This window comes from Bradysia coprophila, chromosome X (genome assembly GCF_014529535.1).
Source record: "Bradysia coprophila strain Holo2 chromosome X, BU_Bcop_v1, whole genome shotgun sequence".
Classification (NCBI taxonomy): domain Eukaryota; kingdom Metazoa; phylum Arthropoda; class Insecta; order Diptera; family Sciaridae; genus Bradysia; species Bradysia coprophila.
In genome coordinates this window covers 5,188,745-5,201,049 of record NC_050737.1, presented here as the reverse complement: position 1 = coordinate 5,201,049, position 12,305 = coordinate 5,188,745, and the positions used below count along the sequence as shown (strand labels likewise).

The 12,305-nt window shown below is 39.5% G+C and overlaps 1 protein-coding gene and 1 non-coding gene across 5 annotated transcripts in view; both read left to right on the top strand.

The window, feature by feature from the left end:
- The window catches only part of LOC119085014 (protein unc-80 homolog), a 29,806-nt gene extending 18,262 nt beyond the window's left edge, over positions 1-11,544 (top strand). For 2 of the 4 annotated variants that reach the window (XM_037195213.1, XM_037195221.1), the window contains 26 exons: positions 1,262-1,406; positions 1,747-1,912; positions 2,014-2,108; positions 2,184-2,297; positions 2,358-2,516; positions 2,582-2,696; positions 2,758-2,953; positions 4,230-4,390; positions 4,455-4,677; positions 4,748-5,083; positions 5,616-5,966; positions 6,022-6,237; positions 6,299-6,464; positions 6,523-6,657; positions 6,975-7,430; positions 7,502-7,580; positions 7,645-7,840; positions 7,913-8,280; positions 8,340-8,514; positions 8,575-8,931; positions 8,997-9,375; positions 9,441-9,659; positions 9,718-9,902; positions 9,965-10,133; positions 10,205-10,848; positions 10,916-11,544. In XM_037195213.1, coding sequence (XP_037051108.1) covers positions 1,262-1,406; positions 1,747-1,912; positions 2,014-2,108; positions 2,184-2,297; positions 2,358-2,516; positions 2,582-2,696; positions 2,758-2,953; positions 4,230-4,390; positions 4,455-4,677; positions 4,748-5,083; positions 5,616-5,966; positions 6,022-6,237; positions 6,299-6,464; positions 6,523-6,657; positions 6,975-7,430; positions 7,502-7,580; positions 7,645-7,840; positions 7,913-8,280; positions 8,340-8,514; positions 8,575-8,931; positions 8,997-9,375; positions 9,441-9,659; positions 9,718-9,902; positions 9,965-10,133; positions 10,205-10,848; positions 10,916-11,164 — 6,054 coding nt within the window. In that variant the 3' untranslated portion in view covers positions 11,165-11,544. Of the gene's footprint in view, positions 1-1,261; positions 1,407-1,746; positions 1,913-2,001; positions 2,109-2,183; positions 2,298-2,357; positions 2,517-2,581; positions 2,697-2,757; positions 2,954-4,229; positions 4,391-4,454; positions 4,678-4,747; positions 5,084-5,597; positions 5,967-6,021; positions 6,238-6,298; positions 6,465-6,522; positions 6,658-6,974; positions 7,431-7,501; positions 7,581-7,644; positions 7,841-7,912; positions 8,281-8,339; positions 8,515-8,574; positions 8,932-8,996; positions 9,376-9,440; positions 9,660-9,717; positions 9,903-9,964; positions 10,134-10,204; positions 10,849-10,915 lie in introns of all 4 variants that reach the window. The other 2 variants (XM_037195203.1, XM_037195196.1) reach the window with 2 other exon arrangements.
- Positions 3,983-4,054, top strand: Trnat-cgu. The gene has a single exon. It is a non-coding gene; the product is annotated as a tRNA-Thr (tRNA).
- Positions 11,545-12,305: the final 761 nt, after the last annotated feature.

Genomic DNA, 12,305 nt, shown 5'->3' with positions numbered 1-12,305 from the left:
GGAAAAGTTCAAAAAAAAAATCATTTCAAGTGTTCCAACTTACTGAATAGAGTTCAGATTTCCATTAATCATTATATGAAAATTATGTTTGAAAACATCCAGTGCTTCTGTGTCATAGGGGGCGCTGATAGTGAAACAGCGATAGAGCCAATATGAATATTTTCAAAGATAATGTTCAACAAACGAATCCTAATTGATACCAATTCTTGCAAATGAAGTTGTTTATTTTTAAGTTTGATAAAATAATCCCTCTCCTAATTATTTCACATTCTAACATTTTATAAACGGCTAATATAAACCTTGGTCCAGATTCAATTTTCTAAGAATTTTCAATTTTTGTTAAGTTTTTCGAGCACAAATGGTATTCTGGGTTTTAAATCGATTTTCAGATTTCTTTCCCAACCCTCAAAAAACTAATAAAATTTGTCTAGATTTTTCTGACGAAAATTAGTTGCAAATTTCTTTGTTTTTATGAAAACTCGGATTCGCTCAGTTTGATGAATTTATTATCGCCAAATCAATTTCGACATCAATTTGACGCTATCATCAGTAGCTAAAGAACATAATGAGGACACAATGCTATTTCACTCTATATTGCCCTACCTTAAACTTTTTCGCAGTACAATCACCACTGAGCATAAAGTGTGTGCTTTGTCATAAATTATTCCAATGTTACAGAATAACATTTTAAATAATGATATGGTCAGCCACTTTCGTTTTTCGGTCACAAAATGAGGATTTTCTGTAGTTGTTTACCTAATTCCAGTAACTTGGAGAACATTGAAGTATTAGTCATGTGTACCTTCGTTCTATAATTTATCAGTTTTAAGACAGTTAAAATACATACTCAACTACTGAAACACGATTCATTCGGAATTAAGATCTCATTTAATGTAATGCAACACTAGCAATTCATAAAATTCTGGTCCTGCTTTTTTACTTAATAGAAATAAACTATCTTCAACCTTAACGAGATTCTCACTATGCATCAAGGTAATAATTTCGTTTATATTTTAAAAGATTTATAATTCTCTCTCTGTCATTGAATTCATGAACCCCTTTCTCAACAACAATTCTCTGTATTGTATGGATTTCTAAAAACAATCCAAACTCAACTTTCTAAAAAAAAAATTGGTAACTGAAGGCATAATGACATGAACCTTTGAGCAAGGCAAAACTAGTGATTTTCATTGGTTTCTATAGTTGAAAAATAGGTGTTGTAGCTGATTTTGTTTTAATTCTTTTTTTACTTACCGTACAGTGGGCAGAGGTTATCGGTGCTCGTTTAGATGAAATGATAGCAGCTGAAAAGATCATGTTCGATCAAGTCAACAACACATTATCGGACGGCGAAAGGCAAAAGGAACTTTTATCTCAAGATGAAGAGGAAGATTTTCTGGACGAAGGTAAGAGTGCGAAATTGTGGATGGCCTTTTTTTGTCTAAAAATTCTTTTTGATGATTCTTCGTCATGATTAATTAAAAAAAACGTTTCTCTGGAGACTCCACCACAAAATTGTATAATTGGAATATGTGTGTCTGGAGTTGGAGTAATAATTGGCTCGTCACCTGTTTTGCATTTATTTCAAAGCGATTTTGTTAAAAATTTATTTCGTTTTCATTCTTCGGTCAAGACTCTGAAAAATTAACCGATTCTCAAACTGTACATACCATCAATTCATTTGATTTCGATACATTTCGACACTAAACCGATTATTTTCACTTACACAATAAACACACATCACAGCCTGCGTGAATCCACACGGAAATGATTGTCCACCGGCCTTGAAACTAGTTGCATGCGTACTTTTATTTGAAATAACGGCCTTTTTAAGAGAAACTTATCAGACACTGCCAAAGGCATCTAAATTATCCACCAAAGAGAAACCGGCACCGTGGGAGAAAGTCTATCGGTAAGTTAATTGTTGGCTAGAATTCGCTACGTTTTTCGTTTATGTGGAGCTTTTGATGTTCTAACGCTGGAATTATGTAATATTACCAGAAATTTTTATAGCGAAGCAAATCGCAGATGGAGCATGGCTTTGAGTTCGATGGGACATTCTCAGACCTCTGCTCAGAGCCTACAGTCGATCGCCGGTGGTGATGCGGGTAATTGTTTTTTTTTATTGTTTTCCGAGTCAATTGATGTGTTAAAAATAATAATTTTTCTTTCTTACAATCAAGGACAAACGGAACGAAAAATTTCGTTTGTTTTACATGAGCCGGATAATGAGTCGGAAGGTAGCAGCAACACGACGCTAACCGTACCAGGAGAGGAAAATAATACTCCAACTTCTGGTAGATTACTTTCTGATGTTTTCCGCATCGATAATAAAACGTAAAATTTTAAAATCCTAGAAAAAACTTTAGGAATTCAACAACGTAGACCTGTTGTACCTGTTCGTCCATTTCTTCTGAGACGTGGTACATCGGGAGCTCCGACTGGCGGGTCATTCAAACGTCGCTCATTAAAACTAAGACGTGGAACGAAGGATGGGAAGGATATCGAGGCCGACTGTAAATTATAACGCTAAACGTTTTTCCTTGTTCCCAGTTTCCATTGATTGTTTATATTAATCTAGTACGCAGAACTGATTCCATTCAATCGAGAAGAAAAGTGTCATCCCTTTCCGATCGAAGTGATACGTCTGAACCGGGTGCAGCTAGTGGTGGAGAAGAATCTCCTGGAATTTTAAGGTAGTCGTGTAATTTGGCTTAACTTACATATTTTACCAGTGTAACGACCAATTTTTAACAGCGACGAGCAACCGCCCGAATCACCTAGCGATTCAAATGAAACCGATGACACGGGAAAAAATCTGCCATGGATGCGCCCCGTTCTCCAACTAATGAATTCGTTCAACTATTATTGCACACACCAGAATTTTTGCCATCCGTACTGTTATCGACGTCACATGAGGGCATCCACAAGACTTATAAAAGCTGTTCGAAAGGTGAGATGAATTTTTCAATTGTCTGTGACCACTTGTTACCACTTTTGTTGTGTCGGTGTGCGACTTGAGTTTGTTTTTCGTTCATTGTGTAAAAATACTCCCATTCCAAGTCGATTCCTTTTACATTTAAGAACATCTTAAGCACTCAAATCACTTAAATGTCAAAGTTTTATTCCATTCCGTGCATTGGGTAACAGTTTAACTTAGCTTAGTTCGCAGTCTGGTTGATATGAATTCAATTTTAACTTCTTTGAAACACTTGCTGACCACCAAAAACAACTAGGCTCAAATGTTTGCAAGGAAGAATTTAAGATGATGTACCACATGTACTCTAGGCAACCGTTTTTTCATTAATGATGAGAACCTATTCTGTCACATCCGTCTACGGACATATAATAAAGTTACCAGAGAAGCATCCTCTTCATTTAGCCATTGCACTGTGATGTAATCAAAATTCACTTTCGCAGTGTATGTTCCGGAGAAAATCCTCGTAAAGTTGGCCTGCAATTTAAAGAAATTTATTGTTTTTTGACTCGGGAAGCAACATGGTTAACAAAATTTCAACATTTAGCGCAACTAAGTGACTATTTCAAATACATTGTAGTAGACAGTTTTTGCTACACTTTATTGGTTACTTACAACCACCCTTAAAACACGAACAAGAAAGTTGGTCGGCTAACAAACAAAAAATTCTGTCGAGAAAATTGTGTTACATTAATCGTCCTAAATAATTGAACAAAATTTAATGTAAGAAACAACGTTCACCCACATCCCCTACAACATGACCGTGACAAGCCATCCCCTTGTCTGAATTTATTTAATCATTCGAAGAAACGGAAAATCTTTGAATAAAAATGCAAACATCGACACAATATTCAATAATACCGTCACATTCCAACGACTGTACAATCTACCCTATATGCGGTCTGGATGTCATTGCGTTATTTAACGCATTCAATATTATTACAAAAACAAAGCAAAAGAATGGTTGACATACCTACATGGCTTTTTGCAGCACGTTAGCAGTCAGCCTCTTTAGCTCAGTGGTAGAGCACTGGTCTCGTAAACCAGGGGTCGTGAGTTCAATCCTCACAGGAGGCACTTTTTTTTATTAAAACTACAAGTGAAGAAATGGTTCAGAAGAACACACCGAGCACTTAAACAGTTCAAATTCAAACTTTTGTTTGCATATTAATGTTGCGAAAGACTCTATCACAATCTGTCATGTGTTGTTTACGGTGCAATCGTATTTTAAAATCGAAACATTTCGCTAAAGGTGTACGGTGAAGAATTTGGAGTTATTGCAAATCAGGATGGACTGGCTGGCAATAATCGAGGTGATAGACGAAGAGACCGATCTCGAAGCCGTAAGGTGTCCGACCAGAGTTCCATACAAACGTCTCCGAAACGAAAGGAAAGTTTGGCGAAAAAAGAAAGGTAAACAAAAATCACCTTGAAAGTTTTGGGCGCAACATTGAATCGGTATTCGTTGTATGGACAGAATTTTACATGACGAACCTGATCTGGGCTTGCCGAACCATGGAATGTCGACTCCATCGTCGAAAAAGGAAAACACGGCAGTGTATAAGTACATCAAAAATCATGTACGGAATATGTTTCACATTCCGATGGCAGCATTGATTAAAGGTGCTGCGACATTGAACGAAGAATTTTTCACCGAAGTGATTCCGATTGCCTGGGAATTGTTACTGGAAACTGATCAGGTAAGCTTGCCCAATCAATGAATCCATTTTCGATGAAATGCTAAACTGTGTTCACCTCGTATCGATGTAGGAAACAGCAGCCAACTCGGCCGCTTTATTTGTCATAGCATCGGTACGGGCTCCGAATTTCGCTTCGGATATTATGCAGAGAGCATTGAAGCATAAAGACCCAGACGTTCGGATCGGTGCAATTTTACGGTACCAAGTACTGTGGAAGTGTCGCTTTCAAGTTTGGCCCCGAATGGAAGAAGGTGCTCACGTTTCGTTTAAAGTGCCTCCGCCGGGCATTGAATTCACATTGCCATCGCCAAAAATTGGTATCGAAAGTTTACCGGTTGTGGATCCACCATGGTGTCCCAGACAGAAAACCAAAGACATGGAAGTCACTTTGAATCAGGAAAGACATGTAAGTAAACACCGTTCACTAGTAAACAAAAACAATCGGAATGATTTCATTGTTGTGTGTTATATTTGATTGTATTGAACCTATACACCGCGCAGTGACAGTGAGTTTGAACAATGATTTTCGTATTGAAAGACGGTATGATGCGCAACATTTTGTGTACGTCATTGTAGATTTACCAGCGAATTTCATTTTCCATTCATATAAAGTCATTGACAAAAATGCGAGGTAAAATGTTGACTTAATTTGAATCTCTTGCAACAAATGAGACGAATTGCAAATTGTATGGGTCCAAATTTCAATTGACGCGGTGACTTTTCTGGAAATATTTTCATGATTTTTCTCAGATAAATTTTGTAAAAAAAAAAATCGTTTCCGAACAGTCCCCGTCTATAGCTTTAGCAGCACTGCATTTAGTTTTCTGCACGACCAGAATCACCAATTAAACCGCTAATGCTTAAAATACTTTTCAAACGAAAACGTTTTTCTTCCTCTCTCTGGCTATTTTTTACGATAGAAACCCAAAACGTTTCAGAGGTCTTTGGTTACGGCGACTAAAACGCGTAAAAAACAACAAACCGAGGCTATTCGACATGCTATACAGCAACAGGAGGACAAACAGCGCGCTGAGCGACAGAGTTTTCTTTTGACGACCATACCGATAACACAGCAAGCGTCTCACGAACCGGGACTCGATCATGTTCCCGGCGAAGATCATGCCGAGGAGGAAGAAAATGATGGCGGACGAACTGCTCAGCCACATTTACATGCGGCTCATTCACTGTTTCCATCGGTACTGTGCTACTCGGTGATGCAAATTGTTGCCTGTTTGGACGATGCTGCTGTTAGTTCGGATGGATGTGCGGTTTATGAAATTGCTTATCAGGTACAGGTCTCAGACTCAACATTATGTCCCAATTGACTGTAATGTATCTCGGTAGGTTATTTGGGTGTGCTTGGTAGAGGATTCTGCTCTATTCTTGCGCTACGTTTTAGAGCGTCTGACTAGAGATCGTCAGGATCAAATGTTTAAGTTGCTGAGACATTTAATACGTTTCGTGCCAAGATTGCCACAGCAGGCAGCGTTTGCTCTCTACAATTACATCATTGGATATGTGATGTTCTACGTTCGATCGTCACATGAATGCAGTCAACAGGTAAAACGTTTTTGATTTGCAATGCAGCAAAATTTCCACTTACTGCAACTCTTACAATCAGTTGGTTGGAGCTGCTTTAAGCGTCCTATGGATGGTCGTTCACAGCGTACACGGAATTATGTTCAAGGATTTGAAGCAGATTTTGCGCAAGGAACAATGTGATGCATCGATACTTCTTACGGCCAATGTTCCATCGGCTAAGAAGATTATCGTTCATGGACCGGAAGGTAAATGTGATTCAATCATTTAAGGAACTTTCCATCAAAGCACAATTTTCGTTTCCAGATGAAGGCGGAATCCCATCACAGTTTCCCGTCCAAGAGGACACTCAATTCTGTCAACTACTTCGCGAATCGTTGGACTTTTTCGGAATCGAAGAAAAGTTTCACAGCCAACACTTCCTTGTCGACTACAAAAGTCGTAAGTTACCTTTCCCATACCACATTTCATATTAAATCTCATTTGAAACTTGAGCAATTCGTTCCAAATAAAAGCTTAGTTGGTACAACTTGCCATACTTTTATGCCTAACTGTCCAATGAAATTAGCGTGCAGTGGTGTATAATGAAGAGGTGCATTCAATTGAACATGTCTATTTGTATTGTACAATGAAACGGGAACGTTAATAATTTCATTTTGACACGAGGAGATATTTTATGCCGCAAATTCCATCAAATATTCAATAAACTACAACTCGATGTCCCATCCCTGAACTGATATCATTTCACCATTTTACAGAGAAAATCCTCAACCCAAATTGGTACGTTCGCGATCTGTATTTCTTCAAACGTTCCCAATATCCGCAATTGCGACTCATCGAAATGCGTACCGACGAAGCGTTCAACGCTCTGCAGAAACAGGAACTGATCAAGAAATTCGTCGAAATCGGCAAAGTGCATCTGACATGGGCTATTCTAAAAAATGTTGACATGGTCGTACAGCGTGTTGTGTTCTTGCACGAAGAACTGATGAAATTGCCATCGTTTCCGCGGAAAGCGTTGGAGGCGGATTTGGATCTGTGCAAAGGAGGAGAATTCGGGAAGGAGATCCTTGGGTTGGATGTGCTGCATAAATTTATGTGGGTGCGTTTAATAGCTCGGATGTTCGAAGCGATGGCTGGAAATTTCGCCTACTCGGCGGATATTCAATTGTTTTTGAATGTGCTGTCTGGAGCGGCTATTTTACATTCAACAGGTAAGTCGTTGGAGTAATTTTTTCCACTTTCCCGTTTCTGTAGGGTTATTTTTCTCCAATTTCAAAATCAGACGCATGCATTATGAGATACGTGATGGCGACGTTCATCAATGCAGCATTTAATTTCAAAAATATTTTCTCTACCAACGGGTAAGTTCTTTAACCCAGCATATATTCGAGTACGCGCTGATGTTACATTTCTGAACAAACCTAGATACTTCATGATAATGCCGACACTCCTTCAAGTCTATTCGCTGCATCAAACCAATAAATTGGTCACAACGACTATCGAGTATGCGGTCAAGCAATTCTATTTGATGAATCGAAAGCCGTTCATCATGCAAATGTTTGGAAGTGTGTCTGCCATTCTTGACACGGACGAAGAAGGCACTTATGGCGAAGCGCATAAGGTACAGCAGACCGTCATTTCACTTCAAACCTCAAATATTAAAGCAAATGACAATTTTTCGTTTTACGTTCAGGTTCAGTCCAGTTGCTTGTTCAATTTGTTGCTCAGCTTAGAAACACCATCCCCCGATCCGTTAAATATTGCCGAATTGGTCAAAGAACCGAAACCATTGAAGGCAATCGATTTTTGCTATCACGACGAAGACGAAATGGTCACTGTCCTCGATTGTATAACGCTGTGCGTGATGGTTGTGTCTTACTCGGCTGAAAGTACTCGAGGATATCAGATGTTGATTATTTTGGAGGCGATACTACCCTGTTATATGCAACAAATTCAATTGCCCACGTACATTCAGTGCGAAAGCAAGTCGGAACGTGAAATTATTTTGCAATTGGCTGTCGCTGTTAGAACCATGGTTCACAACTCGGAGGGACTGTCCAAGTAAGATCATATTAGTTGGTATTCGGAGGATGTATGTTAATCATCTGCTGTTACTGTAGGAGCTATAACGGACCGTATCGAAATAGTCCAGAACACAAAGGATCTAGCCAGAGAAATTGCAGCCGTGGGCCACCGTGCTCGCCTGGCCTAGACTTTGAAGATGACTCACACTCTCGTTATGTTAGCGACATGGGACGCAACAAAACCATGATGGATAATGCAGAAGATTCAGAAGTTAGTTCACTCACTTGATAAGTGGAAGTTCAAAGCTAAACATTTTCTTCCAAATTTCAGATGATCAGGGCCGAATATCGTCGACCGCGAGACGTATTGTTATCTGTTGTTGGTGAATTTATTAGTCGAGCATCGACTCGACTGGGTGAATTGGCTAAAAAGTATCCAGGCGATGCGAAAAGTGTCGAATTATTGGACGTAAAGTGTCACGTACGATTGGCCGATATTGCTCACTCGTTGTTAAAAGTCTCACCATACGATCCGGAGTCGATGGCATGCAGAGGTCTGCAAAGATATATGCAATGTATTCTTCCACGTGCTGAGTGGGCAGACGATGCTCTACGTGCTGCACTAGTGACAATTCTTCGACGACTCGACAAAGTTTTCTTGAAAATATCCAAGAAGCCGTCGATACGAGTAAGAGCAATTGAATTCCATTTTGTGTGTGAAACATTTTACTGAAACGACGACATTTTTCACAGCGTAACACAGATTGGGAAGCAGCCGGAGGCCTACTTAAAGGCATCCATGAAACCATCATTCGTCATCCGTATGTACTACATTGGACACAAATTAAAACACTGATCAGCACGGCACAAAATCTCATTGTCAATGAGCCGGGTTCCACTCCGGAAGGTGTTTCTAGTGCCGCCAACGCGTTAATGTCTCAGAATCCTCCGGCCTTTTTCTGTTCGACTGTCGTACGTTTGGTGGCATTGCAAGTGGTTAGTACCGTGGAATCGTTTTCGTTGGAACACATTTGTGGTGGAAGCTCTGAATTTCCGTCACAAGAAAAAGCTGAAGGATTTCTAATGCATTTACTGATTCCGTTGTGTTTGAAAGTGTGCAGCGGTAAGGGTGGTAAGTGTTCACTTTTGATACGTAACGTGGATACATTCGGTGATATGATTTTCCCGTCAATTTAGTTGCTGATATGGGTGAGTTGAAGCAAGCGGATATTGGATTCTTGGTGTCTGCAACTTTGAATGCAATGAGTCCCATAGCGGGTAGAACTGGTCAGACAGGCACACAGGTCAATCGCACCGGTGGCGATCTTCGAGCAGGAAGTCTAACATTTACAGGAAGTCGAGATGCCAAGCGACCAGCAAGAATTTCTGGTTCTCTTTACCAAGCAACATTTTTATGTGAGTAGTGACCATGGATCGTTTTTTTCACAAATGTTTATGATTTCATCATTTCCAGCGCTGAGAATATTGTGCATTTGTTTCGAAACACGCATGGCAAAGGAATGGCCCAGAATTGTCCGAATAATGAGAGATTTAGGACGTCGCAATGAAGCTGCTCCCGAGCTATGGAGTTTTCTCGAATTTACTGTGACACATCGCACTCCGTTGTACATCGTACTGATGCCATTCATTCTTCACAAGGTAAGACTACAATACTTTCCAATCCGTTCCGTTATCACTGTTATACTGTCATATCAAAACAGATCTCTCAACCACCGATCGGCGATCACGAACGACATATGCAATTCCTTATTCGTGAACGTATGCGAGGCATGCCGGCTCCGAATAGCATCAAATCTCGAGGAGCATTACTTTTAGAATTAGCGAGAGAACTACGTGATCTCAGAGATGAATTAGAGGAGAGACGCTATGGTATGTTAAGAAGTTGTAGGGAGTTAACATCGACCGTACTTAATTTAACTCGAAATGTTTTTTTTTTACAGAAAAAGAAGTCCCAGAGCCTACTAAAAGGGAAGTGTCTCAAGTAACTCTTCCTGCTGCAGAAATTCCCAAACATCAGCAACGCCCATCACTAATATCACTATTTACCGGAGCTGGCGCACAACAACAGCCTTCATCTCATGCGTCTTCGATTCAGTTGGACTCGCGATCGGGAACGTTAATCGGCACGCCCAGTGATACACTATCTCAACAAGCTCTACATCCACCACGCGGTGAATCGTTGTCCAGCAGTTCGACAACTACAAACAAAGAGCCCAGTGATAGTCACAGTGGCGAGTGTCCGACACCGACACAAAGTCTGCAACAAACCGGCTCATCGACAATTGTAGCCGGTGGATCGTCAAATCAAAGCTTGAATCAATCACAATTCTTGAGTCATTCAACTTCATTGCAGCAACAAAATTGGAAAATTCAACAGCCACGACTTCGATTTGTGTCATCCGTCGAATTCAGATCCGTCGAAGTGCGTCATTCATCCGGTGAAACATCCACGACTCCCCTATCACCAGAGAGTCCGGTTGATGACAGTTCCAGTGAAGCTCAACGACCATCCAGATTACAGCGATCGAAGGCCCAGAGCCGAAAAACATTCCGGATTCGACGTGGACGTCAAAATCATGGCGAGGTGAGTTGAATCGACCAAAACTATCGTTTTTGAGTGTTAGTTCTAAGCCAAATTGATTACATTACAGACACTGTCTCATTCAACTGATAATTCACAAGAGATTCCAGTGGCCAAACCACCTTTGCTGACCGATGTGTCATGGGATTCGGTTTCGCAAACATCATCAACCAGTGGCTATCGCGACAATTACAGCTTTCAAACCAGTCTTCTGTCTCCGGACGGATCATTGTCTGGCACAGCTCCGTTAGCTCGATCGTCATCGCAGCATTCATTGATAATGTTATTCGAAGCGCAGGATGAGGACACCTTAATTTGAAAGTAGCTTAAAGAAAATGCGAAAAGCCAAAGAAACAAAAATTGAGCAAACAGTGTAGGAAGAACTTAGAAAATTAGTATATGCAAAGCGTGTTCTAGGTAGTGAAATTTGATGTCAACAAAGAAAATTTTTAATAAGAAAAACATTCTCTAGGCGTATGTTGTAGGTAGCAGTAAAGCTTCAAAATACTTTGAATTCGAGAGGCCAGACAAAATGGTAATAAATTTGCGATTGTTTTAGGATTATATTTAAAAAAAAAAAATTGAAGAAATTTACACCGCACGTTGATGTTATATGAGTGGCCTATAAAAATCGTAAATGTCCTAGCGTTTACTTTTCATTGGCATTAGAAATAAATTCGATTCTGTACGAAGAAACAAGAAACAAAACAAAGAGTTAAACTGGAAATGGAATGAACAGAATGGAAGGAATAATTTTAACACAGACGAGTCTCTGTTCATGTTATTTAAGGAAGTGTTAGACTGATAGAAATATATTATACGTTTTAGGAGCAATGTTTATAAAATAAAGTTAACACATAGCCGTAACAGCTTTGTCTTTGCAATGTTTTTATTCACATTCATGACCCATGAAAGCGAAAAAGTCGTGGATTGATTACACGAGCAATAAACGAAGCGAAAGTAATATGGATTGAAGAAAACATCAACATCAACTTCAACATTGTCAAACTAAAGACAATATATGAAAGATTGACGGACTTACAGAACAAGGTACAAGAGGTCGATCAGTCCAAAAAAATGAAATATTGTCGGTCGAGAGCATTACTGATTAGAGCTTATGCAAGGAGAAGATGCATCAGAACCGAGTTAACTTATACCTAAATGAAAATAGACGAGAACGTATTTAATTTAAGAAACGAGGAACATCAATTAGTGGTTGGTGTTGCGACGCGTCGTTTCAAATTATCAAAAAATAATCGTTTTGTTGACAATTCATGAGGATGAGGAATTGACTGGTGCAGATAAATTTCAATATGTGTTACAGTCGATGCCCTCCTCAAGCAGGGCCTAATATTGAGAATATATTTCACCAAATTTCACTAAACAATCTACTAAATTTTGTGAACTTTTTAGTGACGTTTGGTGAAATTAAGCGAAATATTTCTCAATATTAGGCCCTG